This window comes from Fibroporia radiculosa (genome assembly GCF_000313525.1).
Source record: "Fibroporia radiculosa TFFH 294 genomic supercontigs, scaffold3160, whole genome shotgun sequence".
In the NCBI taxonomy this organism is placed as follows: Eukaryota; Fungi; Basidiomycota; class Agaricomycetes; order Polyporales; family Fibroporiaceae; genus Fibroporia; species Fibroporia radiculosa.
In genome coordinates, this window is record NW_012133375.1 from 18,933 (window position 1) to 44,527 (window position 25,595).

Below are 25,595 nucleotides of genomic sequence, written 5' to 3' on the forward strand. Positions count from 1 at the left end.
GCGCTGCGGGCGACGGATGACGCGATGGCTCCGACGCCGGGCTGGGGCGCAGAGGCGCCGGCGCTGGCCGGGCGGGCGGGCGGCTGGGCCGAGATGGGGGAGTGTATTTCCGGACCGGCAGAGTATCTGAGATTGGTTTGCCGAGTGATGCGCGCCATAAACAACGAAAGGTCCCTCGCCGTCCTCTCCGCAACTCCTTCTGCCCCTTCCCTTCGTCCCCTCGCCTCTCTCCTCGCCTAGCTCCCGCCCCCCGCCGGCCTTGTCGTTGTCGTTGTCGTTGTCGTCGTCGGATCCTCCATCCCCGACATGTTGTCAGCTCGTCCCATGCAGCCTCTTGCCATCTCCATACCCCCCTCCCTGCCACACTCGCCCACCCGCTCTCCCGTCCCCGACTCCTCCATCATCCCCTCGGCCGCAGCTGGCACCATTCCATCATCTCCACTATCGTCCGTCGTGAATCCTCCACAGCCCTCCACCCCTCCAGCACATACGCTGGTGGTTCCTTCTACGTCTATCCCCGCACAGCCTAGTAATACCCCAAATCACTCCGACACACGTAGCACAGATAGTGGTAATTCGAAGGAGCAGGTTCGTTTTTTCCTCTCCGCACATCCCTCGCCACTGCCACCCTCTTGCTATCTCCTTCAGCCACTAATAACTCGTCCCTTCCATGCCATCCCCTTCTTCGCCTCAGGCTCCACACCCCTCGAGACGTCCGTCTCGCTCCTTCCTGGCGACTGCCTTCCAGCGCCGCTCTCCCTCCCCCGTCCGCTCCCCTAATATCTCTGCAGACTGCTCTGTCGACAACGTCCCATCATCTGGCGGGTCCTCTCCCCGTTTCCCCTTCGCGCGGCGAGCTAGTCAGAACTATTCTGCGATGGCAGCCTCCCACTCCCATCCTCCGTCACCTCCACACGAATACTCCGATCGCGAACATCTTCCGTCAACTCCTTCATATAGCACACAGCCATCAACACCTAATCCATCCGCCCCAACGACCACCCCCGCTGCCAATAGCACTGGTAAGAACGCGAAGCACGCGCATGGGCCTTTGCATGACCTTAAACGCTTCCTTAATCACCATATACCCCATCCTCACTCTCATCAGAACAGTACCCATAGTACTGCTCCTTCGTCAGCCGTCGCTACACCGCCTCCAGAGCATTCACATCCCATAGCGGAACAGCGCCGCGGGCCAGACTTTGATCAGTCGTCTCTCCTGCACGCTGTGCCAGCCATTGCCACTCCGGACACGGTCGGCTTGATGTCGAGTGCTCCTGGCACACCCGGCAGTGTTCCCCACGATATTCTTGCTGACCATAGCAAGCTGCGCTTCTCGATTCGCCGGCGCGATAAAGAGAAGGACAAGAACGACGTGAAGGACAAGCAAAAGAGAGATGAACAAGAGAAGCTTGTGGCCAAGGAGTATCCCTCCAAAATGCATGTGGCCAAGACCCCATCTCCTGGCGCGTCGACGTCGACGGCTAGCAGCCAGCGTAGCTCTCGTTCACCCCCACACACGATGCACTCTGATACCAGCCCAAACGAATCAGGATCGGGTTCGCCCCCTTCGTCTGTGCCGAGTTCATCGCATATGTCGAAGCATTTTGCGGCTCCATCAGGACACTCTACGCCTGGACACGCTGCTCAATCGCTTTCCACGGCTACTCACGCGCATATGTCCAAGAAATATGGCAAATGGGGTCGCGTGCTGGGTAGCGGTGCGGGTGGAACCGTTCGCCTGATTAAAGGATCTAACAAGATGGGAGGGACGACCTTCGCCGTGAAGGAATTTAGGCCCAAGCGCCACGGCGAGAGTGAGAGGGAGTATCAGAAGAAGGTCACGGCAGAGTTTTGTGTTGGAAGCACACTCAAGCATCGAAACATCATCGAGACGGTTGATATTGTGACGGATCATGGCCACTATTATGAGGTATGTCAGCGTCTGCTTTGTGATCAGCATTTATGATCACTGACTGTATGCATAGGTCATGGAGTACGCACCCTATGATCTTTTCAGTGTCGTTATGTCGGGCAGTATGTCTCGACCAGAGATATATTGCGTCTTTCGTCAGATCTGTGACGGCGTGGAGTATCTGCATTCTCTTGGCCTCGCCCACCGCGACCTCAAGCTCGATAACTGCGTGATGACGACCGATAACGTCGTGAAGCTGATAGACTTCGGGACCGCTACCGTCTTCCACTATCCTGGGAAGAAAATGACTATGGCGACGGGTATTGTCGGCAGTGATCCATACCTCGCTCCGGAGGTACTGAGCGAGCAGGAGTACGACCCAAGGAAGACAGACGTATGGAGCGTTGCGATCATCTTCATGTGCATGGTGTTGAGGCGGTTCCCCTGGAAGATTCCAGACCCCAAGACGGACCCTAGCTTTAAAGCCTTCGTCCAGGCCCACCCCGACTTATCGGAGAAGCCGAAAGAGATGCCCCACAAGGTCGATGACTCGAGCAAGGCAATACCACCGACGTCGGCTGAATCGAGTGCTGCCCCATCCATTGCTCCGTCTGATGCGTCGACTGCGCCTTCTGTCAATGGCGAGAGTGGTGAGGCTGACTCATGTGAGCTCTGCCAGGCTTCCTTGCGCAGCTCGGATTCGTCCTCTGCTTCCGGGTCGGATGTGGATGTCACCGAGGCGGGTGAGAAGGAAAGGCGTCGACGAAGCTTGCGTAATCTTCCCCCGGGCGTGTTCTCCCATTCGACAGCCACTCTTCCCGCTGTGCTCCTGCCACACGTCGCAACTGAGTCTCAAGCCGACCAAGATCCTTCTGTGCTCACTTTTGCCCGTCCTGCTGACTCGACCGAATCTCTTCCTGCACCTCCGTCTCCGCGTATGTTCAGGAAGCAGCCTGCTAGCCAGTCCACTGGGAACACTTCGGCGACCCTCCATGCAGGGTCACATGAGGCGCTTGCTCCCGCGAAAGACGTGTTGCCAAGCTCGACTAAAGATGTCAAGTCCAAGGACTTCTCTCAAGGTCCCAGCAAGGAGGCGCAACTTAGAAAGGTCGAGGCTGTGCAGCAGAAGGTTACGGATGCACAGAGGCCCGATACTAGCGCGAGTACAGCGACCGTGAAGGCGCTCCAGAAGGAGCCGGCTGCTCGTCCTCGCCGTCGTGCTGATAGCAAAGCATCTGTGGCGACTTTCCACCAAGGCGGTGCGGAGTCTATCTTCAGGCTCCTCCCTCGTGAATCGCGCCCTGCGATGCGTCGGATGATGCACATCCAGCCATCGGCGCGTTGCACGCTTACAGATCTTCTATACGGCAAGGGCAAGTCAAACGACCTACTGTGTGGATGCAACTCGCACGCTCGCGATAGCCCGCGCTGCCAAGACCACGATCACAATCCTGAGGACGAGGATGACGGCGACTCATGGCTGCGTAGTATCATGTCGTGTTCGGTGCCCGATGTGCAGCCAAGTCACACGCACATCAAGGTCACAGTTGACGATAAGCAGAGCAAGAAGCGGTTTTTCTAGCCCGTACTGCGTGTCACCGTCTGTCGCATCCTCTGTTCTCGTTTTCGACACATTCGCTTGCACCGTATATATTCTATTATTCCCATCACCCGCACGACGCTCGTAGTTTATCTCTGTTCATAGAGTCCGATTGCTTGCTTCATCTTGTGCGGCGTCGGCGCATGAAGCACCCCCAGTGGCCGTCGCCGTTTCGCCATTCATGGCATTCAAACATAATCCTATCCTTTTGATGATTCAAACGTTGCTTTTTGCGGCCGTCATGATCGCCGTTGCACCGTCACGGATCGTTGCCACTTCCACTGATACATGGGTAAAACGCAAATGTTGAGTATGTTTACGATAGTGAAGATAGAGAGGCTTGTGTAATTATATGCATACATCTCAATGAAATGCGAAGGACTTTCTCTCATACAGATGACGAAGGTTGACATGATTACAAGCAGTGCGAGCATTGCGAGAGTATATCAGATTTCGAGAACTAGATACGTCACAGCTCGTCTCGTCGTTGGCGTCTAGGCTCTTCGCCCTCCTCGTCTGCACCCTGTTTTGCGTCCGATGTCCGCTTCGGCCGACTCTTGTCCTTCTCACCTTGTATATCGTACCCTGCTGCACGAAGGATGTCGGCAATAGACTGCCCGCTAAGCGCGATGGTGTCCCCGTCGTCGTCTCCTACCTCAACATCTGCGTCGATGAACTGGATTACAAGTTCCTCCCCGTCAGCGAGCTGCTCCACGAAGATTTCCGGGCCCGTCCCCGCCTGCAGGTCGTCGCGTGCGAGTAAGCGCTCTAGGGCTTTGCGTATAAGGTTGCCGTGGTTCTTTAAGGGTGCGGACACGTCACCATCAGTGGACGTTTCTGCAGGAGGGGGAGCGATAATGGGCTTCGCTCGTTTTGGCTTCCTTAGTGGCTGATCCGCCGGGGGGAGTGTGCGATCCGCCCGCTCATAATCGTCGGCACTAAGGATCTCCCTGCACCGGATATACGCCTCCTCGCGCGCGTCGAGGCGCGACTTGAAGCCCGGCTCGCCACACAGTCGCGGTGTCGCTATGTGCAGCACGTAGTGGCACGTCTGGGTCTCCTTTACAAAGAGGATTGTATCTGTCATCGTCATAGAGCAATGGAACTGACAAATCATACAATGTCAGCAATCAAATGTGGTTCCCGAAAAAAAGACGACAGACCTGAACCTCGATTTCACGCCTCCCGCCTGTCTTGTCGCAGAATGTGCCATCCCCCCAGCGCTGCACAAGATAGTGGGATCCGGCGCCACGGGCGAGTTCCAGGTTAGCTGCTATGGCTGCCTCTTCCGCGACTGTCAAGTCAGCGCCCGCTTCCAAGCTGGGAGGTGCTTGCCCAAGCGTATAAGATTCCCACTTTGACAGGTTTACGGTCAACTTCCCAGTCGAAAATGGCAGCATGTATTCACCTCTGTGTCTTCTTCCGGCTTATATTCGCCTAAGGCAAGAAAACGAATTGATATGGGTTTTTCAGTTTCACCAGGAGCGCAGCACTTACCTGGTCGGTGAGGCTGCTTTTGTGGCAACTCATGGAATTGGCGGACGTGCATGTTGTGACAATAAGAGTAGGTGAACCAACCCTGCTTGTGCTGTCGAGTCCGTTGGGTCTATGTATCAACACAGTTGCATCAAAAGTCGTGAAACTCACGTATAAGCAAGTCCCGGTAAGAGGCTGTAATAGCGACCAACTGTGCACGGGTGTCAGGCCTGTGGAGGAATTTTCCTCTGCCAGGGCCCCAGTGTCTTCAGGCGGCGGGGGGATGAGGCACATATATGAGAGTTGGGATCCCAGCTTCATGTGTTCCAGTGTGTGATTAGTTGCAAGAGGGGAAGCTGACTGCACAAGGGACTGGTCAATGGCACAACTCAGACAGGCGGTCTCAAAGCGCTTTACAGACAGGAGATGCGGCGGAAGCCTGCTGGTCACTGCTGCCTTCGATGGCTTTCAGCTGGGGGATGTCAAGTTGGGCATCTTTCCACGGCTGGTCGAGAAACTCAAGCATGCCACCCTGGAGGCCTTCGCGCAGCCATCGGTCAGCAGTCTCGTTGAGGACGGGCAGGCCGTTGAGGAAGGTGACACGATATTTTGGATATGCATAGGGATCGTCTGGGAGAGTGTGATGGAGACGTGCTGCGACAAGCAGGGCTAGGGAGAGAGGGACGAGGGACGAGTGAGCACGCATAGAGGCAAGGTTGCCACCGACTGGGACCACGTGGAGGGCTGGAGGGACGTTGTGGCGCATTTCTGTCGGAGATTCATCGGCAAGGGGTTGAAACTCCGAGAAGAGAGCCGATTTTGGGAGGTGCATATGGCGCAATTGGACGCTGATCAGAAGACGTTGACCGAAATGAGAGATCATGCCGGCAAGCTCTCGTTTGTCCACGTCTCAGGCTGGCATTTCCCCAGTTAATGTCCATTTAATTTCTCGTTTGGGCGGGGCGCGCACTCACGGGGTGGTAGGTTGGCGTACCCGCGCGAGCAGCAGAGCGACATTTCATGTGAGCCGGAGGGGAATTATGGAATGGTTATCTGATTCTAATGTTCTCAGTGGGCAGATCAAACAATTCCTGACTAACAAAGTCCGCCGATTGAAGGGTTCCATAATTGTTCCTGGCCCAGGTGGGTGATTATCTATCTCTCTGCCCAATCGCGGACCCTAGAACGAGAATTCCTCATGTGCGGGACAAGGGTCGAGGAAGGGCGGCTGAGCTCGCCTAGCGGATGGACAGAATTACGTACAATTTCCCTGTGAATCTGGTATATTCATCGAAGTCGTGATTCTCAGAGATAATAACCGTCTGTTTTGGAATTATTGCACGCGCGAGAACTCTAATAGGGGAATTGCTCGTTAAAACGAGGGTACAGTACGCTTGTCGCGCTTTTCTCCTTCCCCTCATCTTCCCTATCTCCCCCCGCCCAGCAAGCCCCTGCTACCATGTCTGCCTCACCTCCGCAGGAGGATCCGGCGGAGGAGACCAAACTCGACGAGCTGGAGGGGACTCCTGCCGATGGAGAGCAAGGTCAGCTACTTTCCAACTCCGGCTCATCCCTTTCGCAGCAAGCGCCGGATGTACGTTGACCGTTCTGTGATTTTCCTCCAAACACCAGAGCAGGACCAAGAGCCAGAGCCAGAGCCAGAGGCTCCCGTTAAGCGAAAGCGTGGACGCCCCCCCGGCAGCAAGAATAAGAAAGCCGTCGCTGCCGCGGCAGGGGACACCGCAGGGTCATCGACAGGCGCGGGGACATCGTCTGATCCCCCCAAGAGACCACGAGGCAGGCCTCCCAAGGTTCGTTGTCATCGATGCTCCTGAGCAATTGTCCCTTAAGTCCTGACCACATTCCGCAGCGGAAGCCAGACGATGCGTCTGCTGATCCGCCGATGAAACGAAAGAGAGGTCGTCCCCCTAAACCCAAGCCCGAAACCACAGTTGAAGATGCTACCGGCGATGGGGAGGTGGCTGACGCTCCTGCGACTAGCAGCGAGCCCAAGAGGAAGCGAGGTCGACCTCGCAAGAATCCCGCGTCTTGATCAGGGCGTGTAGATGCTGTTTGGACTCGCGATATCACCCCCCTGGTGGCCGAAAGCAATCTGCGTTGTCTATCCGACCTCGCCTAGCATGTGTACACCACCCACGATCTTTATATCCAATTGTTCGTTCCCCTCGTTAAGCTCTGTGTTTCTGTGTCACGTATTTTCTAGGTGTTTCCTTATTCTCTGCCCAATCTCACGTAGGTCATGTATTGGCGGCCGCATCCCTCGCAGGATTGCGATATCGTTGAACAAATGTAGCTACGATTACTTGCAGATACCACGAATTCTCTTCTCACGAGACAAAAGCATGCGTATATTTGCTGAGCGATACAGTCCGCCACGACGTGGGTTTGGGGCGCATTACGAGACGCATAATCACCGCTGGCAATTTCCCAAAATATGGGATGGATGATCCTGACCTGACATACAGGAATGTAATATATTTGGGCAGCCGCCCAGAATATGGCTCATGATTGGGTACTGTCTGGCAGGTATGATAGCACCGAGGGACAAACATTTCTCACCCTGTGTTGTGTGGATGTATCAATCCGAGACGGCGTAATATTGTTATGGTCGTTATGCCGACCGCAGAAACTGCAATCAGAGCACTCGCCCAACCAGTGACCTCTAAAATCCGATGTTCCCTGGAAGCGATGCGGCGCGCAGTGGAATAGCTAATATCCGGGCGGAAAGTCACCATGGTGTAGAGCGGAAGCCAAGCGGAGGGAGTGCTTGAAGGGAAAGCCTCGCGAGACAATGTCGGTCGAAGTGACGTGGATGCCACTAGCTTTGCGGAAATGGTGTACAAGATATTATCCAGGGCCCTGCGAAATAGGAAACCCGGTGTGACCACGGAGTGTCGCATTTCCACGCTGACATTAGGCCGAGGCCGCAATCAATCAGTTCCGCGTTCTAGATTGCCGGATAATTAATGCGTACTAGTTATCCATTGCTAGTTCGCAAATGGAGACGAGGTCTTCGTGTCTGCTTTCCGTATACCGAGCAAGAGCTCTTGCTAAAGAGCTATCTTCTCCGCCATTAGCTAGGGAAGCGGGATTCACTCCTTCGGCGCGAAGTAAAATGTCTAGAACGCGGACGTCTTCTAGTCCGCAGTTTAGCCCCTGTCCATAGAAGGGCACCATTGCATGGGCGGCATCGCCAAGGATTATGGCCCGATCCTTGTAATGATATGGTGTTGCCTTGTAATATTCCAGCCAAGCGTTTAAAGGGCGTCAATACATCCCGCAGAACACTTAATAAATCACAGGAAGATACACACGCACCTTTACTGACATGAGCGAACTTCGTGGATTCTGTTGAAAGTCGTGCAGCAACGCCTCCTCTCCGATCAGCGGCAAAGCATCACTAAAATGCGCCTTGAAAAATTTTATGATGGCCCCAGGCGTTTCAAACCGATCGAACTCTGCAGTAGGCGCGAATAGGGTACAAGTAAATGACTTATCCTACGTAGGCCCAATGATTTCAGTTCGTCCCCCGCAGCGGAAAAGGGATGACCGGTATTAATTCCTCACCTTGTTCGGCAGAGCTATAAGCATGAACGTGTGGCGCGGCCAAATATGCAAATGGTTCGGATCCAGCAGATACGTGGGTTCACCGCCGACAACCGGTCCTGCGGGCATTTTAAGCTCGAGATAGTCATGAGGGATATACTCTTGCTGGTAATCCATCCTGCAGATAAAACGTAAACATTAACAAAACTATCACATGTCGCGGAAAGTGTGCCGAATAAGAAGTTGTGAGAGTATCTTCAAATAGGGAAATGGTGCAGGAACGTACCGAATCACTCTCATCAGCTGACCCCGAACAATCGAATATGACCCGTCTGCACCCACGCAGAAGTCGAATGGAATTTCGAGGTCCCTTTCCGTGTCTACTTCTCGGACGACCATTATTCTCTCATCAAAATCTATTGATGCAACTTTGTGTTTGAAAAGCACGCGAATATTGGGAATATCCAGCGCTTCTGTCAGAAGGTTTTCATTCATGAATGCGCGGCCAATGGAATTGATGCACTGGTCGAGGCGATAAATATGCCACGAGATATCGCATGTGAATAAGAGACCGACATTAAGCCCACGGATAGGAGGAGCGCACCTGGCCATCCTTGTCGTATAACTGGCTTTCCTGACTTCCACTGACGTGGTGAATCATTCTACCACGCATGGGAATGACGGTTTTGAGGAATCGGCCGGCCGCATTTGGATGGATAGCTTCTATAGCCGCGATTCCCCGCGCGGAAATGGCCAGATTAATGGAGCGCTGCTGAGCGGCAGCCTTGGAGGATGGCAAACGCATGTCTAACATTTAAGGCTTTTGAAAGACCACACGAGACAGACACGGGCTCAGCCTTACCTGGGCGACGTTCGTATATTTCGACGGACCAACCCATCTTGGCGAGGGAGATGGCAGATAGACATCCTACAGGACCTGCGCCGACGACAACAGCTTTTCGGGGAGTCGCTTTGGCAGCCATGGAAGCTCAGAAAGCGTCGGTTATCTACAGCCCTAGGTAAGCGGTGAGGGGTCCAAATGGGTCAGAAATGTCGTGGCCTTGGCCAGGATAATGTAATGAGGACAAACACCGAGCCTTACGATGTCGTTCTCGCTTAACACTACCGTAACGCAAGATGCGCAGAAGATGATAAGCACGAAAAGTAAAGAGACCGTAACGTTGTCCAATGATGGGAATCGAGGACAGGGTTTACTATTTGTGTCTTGTTCGTAGAGTGTGATCAGTGGCTACTTGTGATGAGGTGACAAGAACCGTGGATGCACGTCGCAAGCAGGATGGCCAGAGCCGAAGGATTCCGGCCGACCCTAGATTGGGGTTGCGGACCTAATCTGGCCAATCTCGATTTCGATTGACCAATTCGGTTTCAGCATCGGACGCCATCAATGGTCCACTCTCCCATCGACCACCCTCGCAGTGCGACTCAGCAACGTCAACCCTCAACGCCTCCTGCTTCATCTTGAATAAACCTTAGTAAAAACAAATATCTTCCACATTTGAGCCTTTCGACGTGCCCCAAGAGTGGTCCCGCGCCATTTAGCTCATGGCTACCTCAGATTCTTCTCGATCTGGTGCCACAAGCCATCGTAACACGCACTTGTCATCGTGGCGCCTCAAGATTCCGATTATTCCCTTTGCACACTACCGTAGGCTCTCTCGACTTATAGCCATGACAGGAGATCCTACACAATCACAGTCGTGACCAGCTGCACAGATGTTTTTGATATTCTGATGACACCCACCCTTGGGCTTCAATGGACAGATGGCCTGGCGCAGACCAGAACAAAGGTGGTATTTGTGCTGCCAGGTGACACAATCTTACTACAATGCATTCTGTAAGCCGCCGAGAGATGACAGGTCTCCCGGCGGCTACACGCCGGCCTTGGTCCTGAGCCAGCTATGCAACACACACCGTAAAGACTCGGCCATGTCCGAGCAATAGATATATATTATAGCAGCTAAATGAAGTTCGTCGGTGCCGTCATAGGAATGCGGAACAACCTTAAATATGTCGTAGTAAATCCTTCAGGTTCCAAATCGTAGCACCCTGGCGAACTCGGGTCGTGGTCGAAATGAAACCCCCCAACTCTGGAATATCACTGCCTGGAAATATACCTATACTCTGAGAGGGCGGTCGTCTGCTCAGGGATATGTGCGCATTTTCTCTGTGGCCTGCCATCTCCTGCTATGTTTTCCCTCGGCTCCGGACCCTAAGCTCACGCCGCACGGCAAACACTTCGGGGCGTGCGAAGTGCATATCGGCCATTGCCGAAAGTTGGCCGAGCCGGCATCTCGTCTTGGCCGCCGCTGGTCTGCTCGCTCATGCTCTCTTAGCGGACGCTGCGCATCCTCTTCAGTCCACTCAGAATCTTTGTACTCCATTTCTACAGGCCGAGAAGCGCTTCCACAAGATGACCAAGAAATCAGTAACGCGAAAGCGGGGATCCATTGACGTTGTGGACGCCAAGGTGGCTGTGGATCTCGCAACAGCGCAGAGTTATTCCGAGAATGTCTTTCTTTTTGTACCTAATCTCATCGGCAAGTCGAGCAGTTCAAGGAGAACTGTCTATGTTTGAGTCTGACGTATGTGTTGCGCAGGGTACTCACGAATCATTCTTGCTGGCGTTGCCCTGTACTTCATGAGCTATCATCCGATATATTGCACACTAGCTTATGGAATATCCTGCCTCCTGGACGCCGCAGATGGACATGCTGCTAGAGCTTTGGGACAGACATCGAAGTTCGGAGCGGTTTTGGACATGGTTACTGACCGGTACGTTCTTCTACTGCTGTTTCCTGCTAGCTTCCTCCGTACTGAAATATATACAGCTGTACAACGTCCAGTCTCTTGTGTTATCTCTCCTCAGCATACCCAGATTATGCACTGGTTTTCCAATTCCTGATCACCTTGGATTTCAGCAGTCATTACATGCACATGTACAGGTTTGTAACGCTCTTCGCCGCACCTCACCGCCTGGCCTAACTATGTTCGTTCAGCTCTCTAGTAACCGGCTCTCGTAGTCATAAAACAGTAGATAGCGACGTGAGCCGAATTCTCAAATTGTACTATGATTCCGTAAGTTTTTGCCGCTGTTGTCTGATTTCTCTGCTCACCACGCACATATAGCGAACCCTGTTTGTTATGTGCGCGGGCAACGAAATGTTTTTTGTTGCGTTATACCTCATGAAGTGGGTGCATACACCATTGTCGATCTCATTGGGGAGGGATATGGGTATTCTTGCCGCCTGCACATGGGCGGAGACCATGGCACTCGTTTGCTTCCCTATCTGCGCCGTCAAAAATTTCGTTAATATTGTCCAGTTGTGGAAAGCGTCCAAAATATTGGTAGGGGTAGACTTGGCTGAACGGGCGAAGGCAAGGGAAGATGATGCACACCGGGCGAAGAAGACTTGATGACTATGTATCGTTACTTGCTAACCCGTGCTATCTGTTCCCACTGCGGTTCATCTTAGACTGCCTTATCCCATCGTTATGATATCATAGGCTCTCTTGTAATTTACCCAACGGTTTCTAACTAGCTGCTACGGGACTTTTGTCTAATACACTTTGCTGGGCTGTGCACTCTGGCCGCGACTGTTTCCCATCGCCTTCAGTCAAACGAACTTGTATATTTCGGTCACGCGAGGGAGGCGCGCGTTTTCACTCGGGTGGCTGCTCGACTCTGCCCTGTTTGTTACTCAGCTCGACACGGTATCCCTTCGTTGTTGTCGTCGCACGAGACGGTCTTCAAGTTCCTTGAATGCGGGCTCACATTCTTTCACGTCGGGCCCGGTCGCTGGTAAAGACTCAGCCTATCCGCCATCGGGCACTGCTCTCATCCACTCACGCCCTCCGTTATCCTCGCAAAGACCATTCAGGTTCATCGCAGGCAACACCTCGGATATCAAGACGTTCATCGTCTTCCATAACCCCACCTCCTACGGAACCTGACGAAGCTGTATCCCCCTCAGCATCTCCCTCAGCTTCGGAACCTCCGCCTGAAGATGCAAATGACAAGCCGAAGCGCAGAACAAGAGTGTCAACGGCATCCAAAGACACTGACGCGTCTCCTTCACTTCCCACTGGGTTAGATATTCTATGGATACCTGAAGATGATCCGGACTCGCCTCACAGCCATGCACTACCTCCCCCAGAAATATTCGAAGAGATTTTGCATAATTTGCATATCACTCTACATCCTCAGACACAACATAAAGCTGCTTATGCTTCGGCTTCAGGATCTCTAATAGAACCCACTTTTGCTATGTACTGTCCAATAGAAGGTGGAGACATATATGTGGATGAGACTGTCCGCGAGCTTGCGCGTCAGACGGGCGCAGAAGTCGTTGTCTTGGATGCTGCACAGCTCGCCGCCGGTGCTTGCGGACAATTTGGCAAGGGTGATGTGACATCCTTCTTGGCCATGTGCATTATGAACTAACGATCATACTTATATAGCTGCTTCTGTGCTCCAGCTTCCGAACAACCCGCTGCATGTATCTGCGAACACCTCTTTGTCAAGCCGAAATAATGCTCGACTTCCTTCATACGATGAGGATGACTGGGATGATTCTCCTGTCATAATGCCGTCCCGCATGACTCTGCAGGTATTCTCACCGGTGCCCACCCGGCACGCTCGGACAGTCTTGGCTTCGCCTCCAAGAGCCGGCTCGATGTCAAAACTCAAAGCATTCTTTGACGAGATTATTAACATCACTGCGGAATCGAGTGTGCCGGAATCTTCGCCGGTACCCTCGTCACGGCGAAAACCAAGGATTGTCTATGTCCGTGACTTTGGGACTCTCGCGCCATCATCTGCAACATGGTATCCTGCCCTTCTAGCTGCTGTTCGTCAGCGGCGTCAAGGTGCAATCTCACGGCCTACGTCCCCAGTCGTGAACCCGACGACCATCATATTTGGAATCACACCTTCTGTTATCACGCCTGGTTCTACGCCGAGCTCCGACCCGAATCACCAAGGATTTGTGAATCTGGCAATCCCTCGGTCTGCTTCTGCTCCTGTCAATATTCCAAGCAAGCTGCCCAAATCAGAGTACAGCGAAGATCCATCTAGTGATAAGGCTCGAGAGAAACGTCTTATGAGTCGATTGAAACAATGGTCGCAAGGCGACGCTGCATCTCATGATATACCACAGCTCGCCAATACTGATGATTATGATGACGCTAGCAGTAGCAAAGGTGCACCTGAGATTGTCCTGGTTGGTGGGTCTGAGGGTATCGGAGGTCTGCCCTCAATGCTTAGTTCGGCACTGTCTACCGCAGCATCCTCCCGAGGTCGTAGTGGACCGTCCGGCTCCGGTAACAACAGACAGTTCTTCCGCACTTCACTCGTGATTCCCAATGTACGGACTCCGTCTCTTGAAAGATCCACCAGGATGGCTAGAAGGCGGGAGATTAACGAGCTGATCATGCGGATGGCAGTTGCCGCAGTCGGTGGCGAGCTGGGCAAAATGGAACCCATTACGACCAGTGATATATCAGAGATAGAGACTGAGCAGACAGATCTTGTCAAGAAGGAGAAACGTTTATGGGAAGACTGGGGCAAGGCCGTGGAGCCTTGGTCGACTGTCCGACGTATTGCGGATCGAGCTGTTGGCAAGACTATGGCTTCCACTCAAACTCAAAGTCTCTTGAACCGATCGCTCGACGCTACTCCGATAGTATGGTCTTCCATTTACGAAGCTTGGTCCACAGATAGGACGGCTCAAGACTTGTGGAAGTCGATGCTCTTGGAATCCTCGTCTAAACCTCATCGCGAACATGTTGTGGGCGAGGAGGGGAAAAACAGCGAGGAAGAAGATGAACCGAGTATCGATGAATTGATCGAACGTATTAAGCGCGATCCTGAGCTTGACCATCATGAAGCGAGGTTACTAGGAAGCATTGTTGATACTAGTGAGTATTGCCTCCGGTTTACCGATAATCACAACTTACATGCCCCTAGAATCGCTGTCAACAACGTTCGGCCAAGTGCATTTACCAGAGCACACTATTGATTCCGTGCGGACAATTGTGTCTCTGCCCCTTTTACATCCGGGGGCATTTGACCATGGCCTCTTGAAGGAACATGCTATGACTGGCTGCCTCCTGTTCGGCCCTCCTGGAACAGGTAAGACTTTAGTTGTAAGGGCAATCGCCAAAGAGGCCGGGTGTAGAATGCTGGCTATCATGCCTTCAGACGTTATGGACATGGTGAGTCACTTTCTCTCGAATCCAGTAGGCGGCATACCAACCAAATATTCAGTACGTTGGTGAAGGAGAAAAGCTCGTGAGGGCTGTCTTCTCACTTGCTCGCCGACTGTCACCCTGTGTTGTTTTTATTGATGAGCTTGACGCTCTCTTTGGTGCTCGTATGTCCCGTGAGACGGGCGGTGCCATCGCGCATCGGGGTGTTATTACCGAGTTTATGCAAGAAATGGACGGTTTAAAGTCCTCTAAGAACAATGTCATCGTAATTGGCGCGACTAATCGGCCTTTTGATCTTGACGACGCTGTTCTTCGTCGACTCCCGCGTAGACTTCTGGTAGATTTACCGGGTGAAAGGGAACGTGAAGGTAGTGTGATTACTGCGAAACCTTTGCGCTTACTGACCAAGCGTCCACAGAAATACTGAAAATTCTTCTCCGTGATGAGACCCTTTCTTCTGATATCGATCTCAAAGTCCTCGCAAAGAGGGCAGAGAGCTTTTCAGGATCGGATCTCAAGCGTAAGTGAATTTGTTTTGGACTTCGAATTGTTATTGATATATCAAATATAGATCTATGCGTGGCCGCCGTGTTGGATGCTGTAAAGGAACGCGTTGAAGTACCATGGCGTTCAATGCCCCTTACTGTACTGCCTGATCAAAATTCGCCTACTGCCTCTGTTCCGGACGATAAATCTGTGGAGGACTCTAGCTCTGAAAATGTTGCTGCAGCTGGGGATTCTCAGGTCCTTACAATTAAACCAGAACCCACGACACCTTCCTATTCACGAACAGTCGCTTGGCGTAATTTCGAAAAGGCTCTGAAGGAGATCACACCCTCCGCTTCGGAGTCGCTTGGCAGTCTTGCGGATTTGCGGAAGTGGAATGAGGAGTTTGGTGAAGGCCGAAAGCAACGGAGACAACTCATGTGGGGAAAAGGTAGATTTGGGTTCACAATACAGCCTCCAGACAATCAGGATGCGGGCAGAGTGGCAGCACCAACGACATCTTATGATAGTTCTATCGATACAGTAGATTAATGCATACGTGATATGGTGTTATCATAGTGCATATAGATGAGTTCAGGTTGTATAATGAACAGACGGCTCATCGCCGGCGGACAATACGCCGTTGTGCTCTGGGAGGTGGTGTAGCTTCTTCTTCATCGACATTTATACTCGCTCCGTTAGTATGTGTCTGGGTAGGCTGCGACATATCCATATCCATCTCATCCTCGCTTTCGTCGCTTTCTGTGGTAGCTGGCCTTGTGCGCCGCTTGCTTTGCTCTTGTCCAGTCTTGAACGCTTCCTCCCCGATTGGCAATAATTTGCGAAGATTCGCGTCGCTAGACCAATTCACACTGCAAGCAGGGCAAATCTGCTTTTGTCGCTTGTACTTGGCGTAACAATGGGTGTGCAATCGCGCCTTGCAGTTTGCAGTATAACAAGCAATTCCCTCAGTTACAGTCTGTTAAGTAGCAATGCTTGTCAAAAACGCGAGTTGATAGAGGAGCAATGATGTATTACCTCTTCGCAGAGGGTGCACTCAAGAAGTTCGTCTGGGAAATTGTTCCTCAAATATGATTCAAGTTCGATCAGGGTCCGTAATGACAGAGAGTATCGCCCATGCCTTCAAGGAGAGAAAGATTAATGCATTCTGAATGTGAAAACAACGTTCGCACGTACTTGCTCTTAGTGAGCCAACCATTTGCAACAAAACTACTTAATACAATCTCGGCTTGAGACTTGGTCATGTTAATTTTCAGTGCCCCGACCTCTCTCAGGGCAGCCAGGGAAGTCACCGAGTAGGACTCGTGAGGCGCAAGCATAATTTGTTCAACCTAAGATATAAACGATGTGCATGAACTATCACGCGAGGAACTGATTTTTTACTCACTACTGCTTTGAAGTACGTAATTTCAGTGGCAGTATAGTCAGTCGCCACTTGAGCCACATCATCACTCTTGGCATTGACCTAATCAAATCACTATTCATGATTTAATGGTCTACGCAAGACCTGAGTATTTAACATACTAGCATGCAGATCTCCTGGCCATTGGATTGGACGTGCGTTGTCTTGATTGCCAAGTGCAATGGATCAAGGGTGTCATTCACTCCTTGAAGAAAAGTGTCCCAAGAGGCTCGATCGTTTGAAAATGGGATGTCAACGACATCATTGGCACCTATTCGACGTTTGTCAGGTTTGATTACAACGAGAAACGCATATGATTACCCTTGACCGCGTCCACACACTTTTCCCAAATTTTGAGTGCGAGAGTCTGAGATACGACCCTGCGAGACATTATCGCTTGAAGAAATAGGCGTTGTACATCGTTGGAAGAAACCATGATAAATGCACTTGAGTAACACAGATTGAGACGCGTCGCGACGCGTCTCAGCGCGTCGAAAGTGATTGCTTAGATAAGCCTACAACATCTGCTTACTTGGAGTAATTGAAGGAATCCGACGTGAATATTAAACCATTATTATTGTGACCGCATTAATAGTATGCGAACAACCTGCGAGCACTTCCCATCCGTCTCGTAACATTTCAATATCGTAGCTAGACGTGGCGTTCATCAATGCGCACAAGGACAAACCTTCATATCTTTGGCACGCGCAATGTCTTGCTGACCATAGCGGCCGCCCATAAAGCGGGGACGATACACACCAAATGAATATCTCCGTCCCCGCCCTTTGAACCCCACAAAGTAACAGTACCCATTGGAATACCGTCCTTTCCTTCTATCCACCCTTTGCTCGTCCAAAATGTGAGGACTGCAACAAGAACCAACGACGAAGGGATGGGCAGACCCTCGAAGTATTGCGCCTTCCCTTTTGCGTCTTTTGGAACGAGAGCTACTGTTGCATTGAATCGAGCGAGGCGAGCAAGGCCGCAACATATGAATCCTGTGAGAACGACCGTGTCCAGGTATGTTCTGAGGCCTACCGCAAAGGCGAGGAGAGCCGGCGCAACGCCAAAAGATATCTTCGTTGGCCCAATGATTCAATACAAAAGCATCGTGTGACTATATGACAATGCTCACCAAGTCTGCAAGACTGTCAAGCTCTTGCCCGAGCATGCTGCTTTCGTTTCGCCACCTTGCCACCTTCCCATCCAAGAAATCGAACATCAACCCAGCATAGGGGAAGAACAGCGCGGACCACAAGTAGTCTTCGTCTTTGGTGACAAGGTACTTGGCCGACATGAACATGGAGAACGATGCGCAAATGCCGTTCGCAATGGTGACTAGATCAGCCAGTCGGAAACTCCTATTAAGAGTCAAGCCAAAGCGTAACAATACGCATTCATTTTTCAGCGCGTGAGCATCCTGTAGTATGATACAAGCTGGCGGGCAACCGTACCTGACCATGGAGAAGTGTCCTTCCGTATATTCGTATTGTCTTAATGCTGCAGCTTTACTCTCTTCCATGGAGTGAACATCTGCAGTGTTACTTTTTGTCTTTCTCTGGCTCATGCTGAATTTGGCGGACGTGATAGGGAGAAAATGAGGGCAGGTGGAGACGACTAAGGCTATGGATGCGCGTGCACATGCACATGTTGCAGGGCGCCACGAACCGCGCTGCAGCGAGGTCTAGATCTGTCTACTTATAATTACACTGGATAGTAATGGCCACATCATAATACATGCCGGCTATCAGAATAGTACAGACGAGATGGGGGGCGTTGAAGCACAACTACAGTAGCTATATCGATTAAAATTGTACGAACTCCAGCCTCACTGCGTATATTCAGGTTGGTCAACCCATTATGATATCTCCGTCATCTTCTCTCTTCACTCCGTCACTCCCTCTTTCGAGTTCTCTGCTTCTGGCAGCATATTGGTTTGGGTGTGTGACACTTTCTCCGGCGCCAACACCCTCTCCCTTCTTGACCCCTTTACTGCCATGGGTTATCTCGAAAACTCGCGTGCATGCGACATGGTAATGTCCGCTCTTGACATTTTGTAGAATTCCCGGAAGGTCTGCAGCAGAGAGGCCCTGGCTCGAGTACATTGACAGGAGTGCCGTCTGCAGGTTGTCTGACGAGAAGTGGCGGTAAGGACACCCATGTGAATCGCCTGTACTCGGTTGATCGGCCGTGAGGATTTGCTGACAGCTGGGAAGCTACCCTAAGCGATATCAGAGCATTGAAGTCATGATATAGCGCACCTCTTTGCCGCATAGTTTGCTCGCTTTCCTTCAAGCCCATATGAGTGGCGAATGTTATACCTATATTCTTTGTTAAATTTATCGTCTTGTATATTGCTGAACGACCGTCGCCAGAACGCAATGGCCTCGTCGATAGAGAGCCCAAGGACCTAGGTCACGACCCAATAAGCATTATTGACGAGTAAAAACAGGATATGTCACGACCTTCAGGAAAAGACCGTATTGAAGTCTACCAAAATGTTTCAAATGTCGATCTCTTCGTAGGTTATCGTGTAGATTCCGCATGCACATCGGAAAGTGCTTGTGCGCTAGTTCGTCCACCATCTCTGCGGTGATTTCGTTCCCGTTGCCAGAGGTCGCAGTGCTCCATTCTGACGACACTCCAGCAAGGAAACCTTGCGATAGATGATTCAAAATGGGCACAATGCGCGTATCTTCATCAAGTTGAGGGAGAGCTTTTGCCGTCATCTGTGCAAATAATGAGTTCTTCTAGATGCCAAACTAATTGAAGGGAACAGACTTCTAGAGCTTGGGTGAGGGACGACTGAAACTCCTGGAACACGATGCTAGACGTCTCGCGGGAGGGCACGTATGCGAACCCTCTTTTCAGGATAACTCTCCTTTTCTCTACCAAATCTGGAACCCGCGTCCATTTCACCTATCATATGAGGCGTATGGATTGTCTCGTCTGGAGAAAGGTGCATCTATGCACTCACTTTATAGTATTTTTCTTCTCTCACAGCAGACTCTTTTGAGGGTATAGATAATACGGCCAGTTCTGCCGCGTACTGTCGTTCTTCCTCTTGCGAGACCTATTATCACGTGAAGCCATGTTCGTTAGGGATACACGCACACTATACCGGTATCCAAGCAAATTTCTTAGAGTTGAGGAATCTCTCCCGTTCATCACTGATGTCAGTGTCGAAGCGAACGCGAAAGAGTGCAGCCTCAGCCTTAACAAATCTCTGCCGAAGTTCCTCACTGTGCGAATGAATCAGGCTGATGCTTGCTAGCTGTTTACGGTATGAAATGACCCACGAGCGGCAGAATGCTAGTCTCAAGATGAAATGTCCGATGTGGTCCTTTCTCCGCTGTGCATCCGTGTCTACGTGTTTGGCAGCAGTACTATTCAGTGGGATATATTTTTCGCATTGAGGTAAAATGTGGTCCTTGAGTTCGTCATAGGTCCTGTTTCGAGCGAACGATGATTCTATCTCGGCCAGTAGGCGGAGGCGGTCAAGTGCACAAGTTTCGAATTCTTCGATAGTAATATCTCCCAATGGAGGTCTATCGTAACTAATGTTGATTTGTCAAAGTTGTCAGAGTAGGCTCAAAGGATAGGACAAAAAACATACAAGTTCAATCGATGGGGATATTGATGTATTGAGTGAAGATCCACCTCGGCGGAGCTTGTTTCTGTCAAGGTTGATGGCCTATCGCGAGCATTGAACATTCTCAAGGCAAGGGAAAATCGCTGTTATGCACAGAGACCAAGCAGATTGACGCGTAACAGGTTCAGTGAGTAGTACGACGCGTCGCGTATGCCACTATGCGGCGCGTTCTGTCACGTCGGGGACGCGAACAGTCACAGTCACATTAATATTGGACTTCAAGTACCCGGCATCGACACTTGTGCCACTTTTGAACCTGAAGTTTGTGTTTTCAAAGGTCACCTTCGTCAACTTGCCCGGCCACAGTTAGCAGCACCTCAAGTTGAAAAATAATGCGGAAATAACCATTTTTTACACAATGCATCTGGGCGGGGAGCAGCACAACGCACACGTTGCATGATGTACTAATACATGCTGTTGCAACGTTGGTCGAGGCATGTCTCATTTACTTAGTAGTTCGAGAGGTCGACAATCAAAAAACATATATATCCACAGTGCTACATATAACGTTAGTATACATTCTGCAAGCCCGCGATTGGAATGCACCATAGAGATACAGCCACAGCATAATACCAACATGAATAACATTGCGCACGACATTGTAGCATCTAGATCAAAAGGAAATACATATATCACTCCAGCTTAATCCTCGTTCTGCGAGGGTCGTCGAGAGCTCTTCCGGGGAGGACGAACGGTTGACGGCTCCGCCGACAATTCTGTAAGCTCATCTTCGAGATCAAACGTTACTCCTGGGCGGCGCCTGCGCCACGTCCCGCGATCCGCAAATTCAGCCTCCTCTTTGTTCCTCCAATCCTGAGTTGCAAGCATTGGGTCTCGCAAGGGTGGCGACAACCTGCCAGCCGTAGAGCTGCGTGTTGAACCTGCCCCGGTAATTACAGTATTAGCCTGTGTGTGGGATTAACATTTAACCAATGCAAAACAAGATATTGCCAGTGAACTCACGGCAGTTCCAGCTTCAGCTTCCACTGATGCAGCCGAAACTGTGCGATGATGCTTGGAGAGCAGCCTAAATGGCGTGAACATCCTCGATGGCGCCTGTGCTGGCGTAGCAGTGGGAGGCGCGTGGTACCTGTGAACACTTGAAGTCTCGCGCGGTTTGTCTCGGCCCGCAGTCGAAGCGTACTGCACACCATTGGGCGCAGCGTACTTGACACTTCCATTTGTAACCTGTGTATCAGGTGGAAGTTGCATGAATTGCGCTTGAGTAGGAGTAGTATGCATGTATGACGCCTGAGTTGAGGGTGATCGCACGTAGGAGGTTTGGTTTGGAGACGCCTGAGCGTAGGAAGGCTGGACGTGCTGGACGGATGAAATCACAGGAGCGGAAACCTTTCGCGGCCGCTGCTGTTCTGCAGGCCTGGATCCAGAAGGGGTTACTTTCGTGGTCTGTTCTTCCTGCCGCTTGGGAGGAGAGGACCTAGACCTGAACAGACTAAAGAAGCCGCCCCTCTTCCTTGCATCCTTAGCTGACTTCTCCTTCGTAGACTGAGAGACAGCAGGCATCGCAGTAGACGCAGTAGATGGTTGACGAGGTAGCATAGATGGCGCCAAAGACGAAGGTGTCAGTAGGAGATCCTGTTCATGGGCAGTACCGGATACGGCTCGCGAATCTGACCGAGATTTCGCATGTGCAGAGACGCCATTTGAGGACGCTGCACGGCTGGTGACTGTACTATACTGAGGCTCCGACGCCGTGCGAGTGTGACCAGGGCCTGACAAAGGTGTAGGATCGGGGCGGCGAGTCGCCGGCGTGAACGTGTTACTTCGTACTGGTGCTGGGGATGAGGGGACCATCTGAGGTGACCTAGTTCCAGGGGAAGGGAAAGCATATTGTTGTCGCCCAGTGATAGTCGGGGAGGGCGACGGCGCTGATCGAGGAGGCATACGATGACTTCCTGTCGTCGACATAGGTGACGGTCCAACCGGATGATCCTGGACGCGTGGAGCGTATTCTGGATGCTGCGCAGTATCTGGTCCAGCTCTAGATTGCTGGCCTGTGATGAACGCACCGCGCTGCGTTTCCGCATTGTCAGAGGGTGCTGAGGAAGCAGTTGGATGAGTAGCGGATCGAGAAGCGTATGAAGGGTAAGCATTCGAAGATTGCGACTGGGTAAGGACGGCAGGATAGGCTGACCCATTGGGGTATGTAGATGAAGCAGGCGAGCGATAACGGACGGGCTCTGGGTATCCGGAAGTCAAGTCATGATGTTGTCGTGAAGGGGTCGTGTCAGGACGTGATGTATTAACATGCGAGTGAGCAGAACTAGAAGGATTCATCGTGGGCTGCTGCGAAGCGCTCATAGGTGGGGAGGGTCGGGGCGCGGGCGATTGAGCGATGGTGTCATTGGACCCATTTCGCTGAGAATGCAGGCGAGCCGACGCAGATTGCCTCGGCGTGGAACCTGGTGGGATGACATTTGGCATGCCGGGTGAATGTGACACCATTTGTCCTCTGCGTGACGGAGAATATCCGGTCGGCGCAGCATGCGCCAATGCCGACTGAGCATACCGAGCGGGCGATTGACCTACAAATCCCTCTTGGTGTTGCATAACGGGTGGTGCTGAGTGAGGAGCGGGCGAAAAAGTGGCTTGAGCAACCATTACCGTCGGAGGCGGAACGATAGATGACTTCGGAGATCGCGGGTCGAACACCTGGCCATTTGCTTGAGGACCTGCAGCATACTGAACTGAAATGGTCGCTGAATGCGCTGAAGAAACGTTGGCGCCGGTGAACAAGGAGTCCGAGCCAGGTGGTGCAATAGTCGCTTTAGAGGCACTGGCTTTACGTCGCAGGCTACCATGACTCGCACTATATGAGGCATACTGCGGATCGGTAGGAGACATCCCGGAATACAGTGGTGCTGGTGAACGGGAGGCATCTGCGTGGAGATTCTGCGCAGTCCGCATTGCTGCCTGACCTTCCAGTTGACCGTGTTGTCCACCATCGACGGCCGTATCTTGGACTCCAGGTCTACCAACATGGACCCGCTCCTCAAGGCTTGTGCGAGAAGCATACGGCTGCTCTTGATACTGATGCTTTACATAATTTGGAGCAGACATTGTCGGAGGTCCTGTTGTAGCGGCTCGACGAGCAGCAGACGATGAAGGTCGCACTATCCCTTCAACCGACCGTATGGCTTGCTGCACAGGATGCAAGTTTCCGGCTGGCGGCGCATCAGGAGTATAACTATTGTACGGCTGATTCGTAACCACGGATCGAGGAATTACTTCGTGCGATACCTGGTCCAGGGGTAGTATTTCTTGTGCGCGATTAATCGTGGGTGTGCTTGACGACTTCGGGAGCATAACTGGAGTTTGAGGATCGGCAGGACCCTGACCAGCCCGAATACTGACTATCTGTGGTATGTATCGCTGAGATATTGGACCTACGGGTACAGTAGGCTGGGTCTGAGACAACCCAACAAAATGCGCTTGTGCCCCAATCCCAGGTAATGGAAAATTCCCCGCTAGGCGTCGGGGAGATTCCCGAGAATGTGAGGCGGACCTCGCCTGAAGCGCTAGTGAGCGTGTAATCGAATCGACGGATACGACAAGATGCGCACTTGTTGGCCCCATGTAATAGCAGCATCCTGATGCACTGCTACAGGATAGGAGGTCATTTGCTTAGAACTCGTCTCGTTAGTGGGGACGACTCTTGCATGGCCACTTGCGTCGGTATTTAAGCGGTTGACCTTCCGCTGCGTCATCGTCAATGTAGCGTGGATGTCAGACGGTGAATAGCTCACGCGCTCTCGTATGCTGCCTCGCTCTGTCTCACTACCTGAGGGGCCAGATGGTTGCCCGTCAACGTTGTAGTCTCGCGTGGCATGTCGTCGCTCAGAAGACCGTAACTGCGTTCGATACGTTATCTCATATTTGAAAGTCAAAGTTGAATTGAGACATACACGCTCTCTGGTAGACTGTTCCTGTTCACTGCTTGACATCCCCGAATCTTGACCATTCGGCCCAGCCAACCTGTCTCGATGTGAGCGATGAGGACGAGAAGAACTCCTCTCTCGGTCATGCGCGCGGACCTGAGCACTGCTGTGGGAGGGATGCTGTCCTCCATACGATACAGTCTCTGATTGGACTGCAGCTGTCGAAGCTCCAGGAACCGCACGGATAGACGTTTGGTCCAACGCATACGAATAGCTCGACTGAGATGGTTGATTCGCAAGTCGTCCCTGGGAGAAGATGAGAGGAAATTATGAAAGCCTGTAGGTGATATGCACGACACTTACTGTTGGCGGCCGATCATCCGTGTGCAGCACCCTCTGGGCGGTTTGCAGGCTTGAGGATGCTTGAAGAGCGGCAGAGTTTGCACGTTCAGCACTCCTGTATTCGTCCCTCTTTCTACCTTCGCGATCCTTTGACTTCTCCTTCTCCCTCTGCCTTCCAGGATCCCTGCTAGAGCGCTCCTTATCACGCTCCTTATCCCGTCGTCGGTCTTGATCTCGGTCCTTCTCCTTCACTCTTTCCATATCCTTTGAGCGCTCCTTCTCCGCCCTCCTTCGCTCCCGCTCCCGCTCCTTGTCTCTGTCGCGATCTCTCTGGTGCCGAGAGGCAGAAAAGTCGGACGTCACCTGCGGAGGAGCCAGCCAATGTGTCTGCGTCGAGGCCGAGCCCTGAGCAGTGGGGGCAGGAGGATACCCACTCCGCGAATGTGCAGGTGATTTGGAAGCCTTAGGCTCCTCCGCAAAAGCAATTCTCTCGTTAGATGACCGCGGGCTGCGCTTCTCTGTCTGTCGCTTGGCGTAAGTATGGTAGTCGTCAGTAGCATGGCGGGACCGCGAAGTTGCTACTGGCGTAGCGCCGGACGCTACATGGTTCTGAGATTGGGCGGAGGTACCATACGGGTTCGAGGGCGCGGCAGAACCAGTATGGTGCCTACTCGAATGTTTGCGGTGGGCAGAATCAAGTGCAGAAGTCGAGTCGACCACTCTGGAAGAGGTGTGGTGCCGCCGGGGACCGTCACCATGGCTCTTCTGTTCGATGTTGTGTCGCTGGGTGGTGGCCATCGTCTGGCGAGGCCTGCTCGGCTCCAACTCATTCTGTGGCCATTGCTTGGTATCGTCTCCCCTAGTGGCTGTAGGGACTGTTCGATTACGAGTGGTCATATCGAGTCATGCGTACAAGAAGTGGTTGCGGGGCAGGGAGATTGATGATGTGTGGTCGCAGGCGGAAGCTGGCAAATAAGAATGTGCGAAGAGAGAAGGAAAAGTGCGGG

At 52.1% G+C, this 25,595-nt stretch overlaps 9 protein-coding genes across 9 annotated transcripts; 3 read left to right on the top strand and 6 right to left on the bottom strand.

Moving 5' to 3' along the window:
• Window positions 1-306: 306 nt before the first annotated feature.
• FIBRA_04443 (uncharacterized protein) lies at window positions 307-3,497 on the top strand (the record flags this gene model as incomplete). The annotated part of the gene is made up of 4 exons (XM_012326241.1): window positions 307-588; window positions 649-766; window positions 792-1,933; window positions 1,989-3,497. 4 exons carry the CDS (start codon window positions 307-309, stop codon window positions 3,495-3,497), a joined length of 3,051 nt encoding a protein of 1,016 aa, XP_012181631.1.
• Window positions 3,498-3,984: 487 nt separating this feature from the next.
• Window positions 3,985-5,823, bottom strand: FIBRA_04444 (uncharacterized protein; the record flags this gene model as incomplete). The annotated part of the gene is made up of 6 exons (XM_012326242.1): window positions 3,985-4,620; window positions 4,679-4,870; window positions 4,924-4,952; window positions 5,013-5,121; window positions 5,163-5,351; window positions 5,413-5,823. 6 exons carry the CDS (start codon window positions 5,821-5,823, stop codon window positions 3,985-3,987), a joined length of 1,566 nt encoding a protein of 521 aa, XP_012181632.1.
• Window positions 5,824-6,450: 627 nt separating this feature from the next.
• FIBRA_04445 (uncharacterized protein) lies at window positions 6,451-7,044 on the top strand (the record flags this gene model as incomplete). The annotated part of the gene is made up of 3 exons (XM_012326243.1): window positions 6,451-6,535; window positions 6,624-6,802; window positions 6,862-7,044. The coding sequence occupies 3 exons, from the start codon at window positions 6,451-6,453 to the stop codon at window positions 7,042-7,044; spliced, it is 447 nt and encodes a 148-aa protein (XP_012181633.1).
• A 523-nt stretch (window positions 7,045-7,567) lies between these two features.
• Window positions 7,568-9,541, bottom strand: FIBRA_04446 (uncharacterized protein; the record flags this gene model as incomplete). Its single annotated transcript, XM_012326244.1, has 7 exons — window positions 7,568-7,919; window positions 7,987-8,246; window positions 8,331-8,510; window positions 8,580-8,736; window positions 8,845-9,080; window positions 9,163-9,365; window positions 9,421-9,541. The coding sequence occupies 7 exons, from the start codon at window positions 9,539-9,541 to the stop codon at window positions 7,568-7,570; spliced, it is 1,509 nt and encodes a 502-aa protein (XP_012181634.1).
• Window positions 9,542-12,339: 2,798 nt separating this feature from the next.
• Window positions 12,340-15,824, top strand: FIBRA_04447 (uncharacterized protein; the record flags this gene model as incomplete). The annotated part of the gene is made up of 6 exons (XM_012326245.1): window positions 12,340-12,979; window positions 13,038-14,495; window positions 14,545-14,792; window positions 14,845-15,154; window positions 15,205-15,306; window positions 15,358-15,824. 6 exons carry the CDS (start codon window positions 12,340-12,342, stop codon window positions 15,822-15,824), a joined length of 3,225 nt encoding a protein of 1,074 aa, XP_012181635.1.
• A 67-nt stretch (window positions 15,825-15,891) lies between these two features.
• FIBRA_04448 (uncharacterized protein) lies at window positions 15,892-17,086 on the bottom strand (the record flags this gene model as incomplete). The annotated part of the gene is made up of 6 exons (XM_012326246.1): window positions 15,892-16,251; window positions 16,311-16,413; window positions 16,470-16,624; window positions 16,681-16,758; window positions 16,818-16,966; window positions 17,017-17,086. The coding sequence occupies 6 exons, from the start codon at window positions 17,084-17,086 to the stop codon at window positions 15,892-15,894; spliced, it is 915 nt and encodes a 304-aa protein (XP_012181636.1).
• Window positions 17,087-17,385: 299 nt separating this feature from the next.
• FIBRA_04449 (uncharacterized protein) lies at window positions 17,386-18,262 on the bottom strand (the record flags this gene model as incomplete). Its single annotated transcript, XM_012326247.1, has 3 exons — window positions 17,386-17,772; window positions 17,831-18,056; window positions 18,150-18,262. The coding sequence occupies 3 exons, from the start codon at window positions 18,260-18,262 to the stop codon at window positions 17,386-17,388; spliced, it is 726 nt and encodes a 241-aa protein (XP_012181637.1).
• Window positions 18,263-18,545: 283 nt separating this feature from the next.
• FIBRA_04450 (uncharacterized protein) lies at window positions 18,546-20,409 on the bottom strand (the record flags this gene model as incomplete). Its single annotated transcript, XM_012326248.1, has 8 exons — window positions 18,546-18,903; window positions 18,957-19,105; window positions 19,161-19,424; window positions 19,477-19,614; window positions 19,673-19,768; window positions 19,817-19,937; window positions 19,995-20,243; window positions 20,312-20,409. The coding sequence occupies 8 exons, from the start codon at window positions 20,407-20,409 to the stop codon at window positions 18,546-18,548; spliced, it is 1,473 nt and encodes a 490-aa protein (XP_012181638.1).
• A 580-nt stretch (window positions 20,410-20,989) lies between these two features.
• On the bottom strand, window positions 20,990-25,485 carry FIBRA_04451 (uncharacterized protein; the record flags this gene model as incomplete). Its single annotated transcript, XM_012326249.1, has 6 exons — window positions 20,990-21,253; window positions 21,311-23,878; window positions 23,932-24,066; window positions 24,115-24,219; window positions 24,274-24,552; window positions 24,610-25,485. The coding sequence occupies 6 exons, from the start codon at window positions 25,483-25,485 to the stop codon at window positions 20,990-20,992; spliced, it is 4,227 nt and encodes a 1,408-aa protein (XP_012181639.1).
• Window positions 25,486-25,595: the final 110 nt, after the last annotated feature.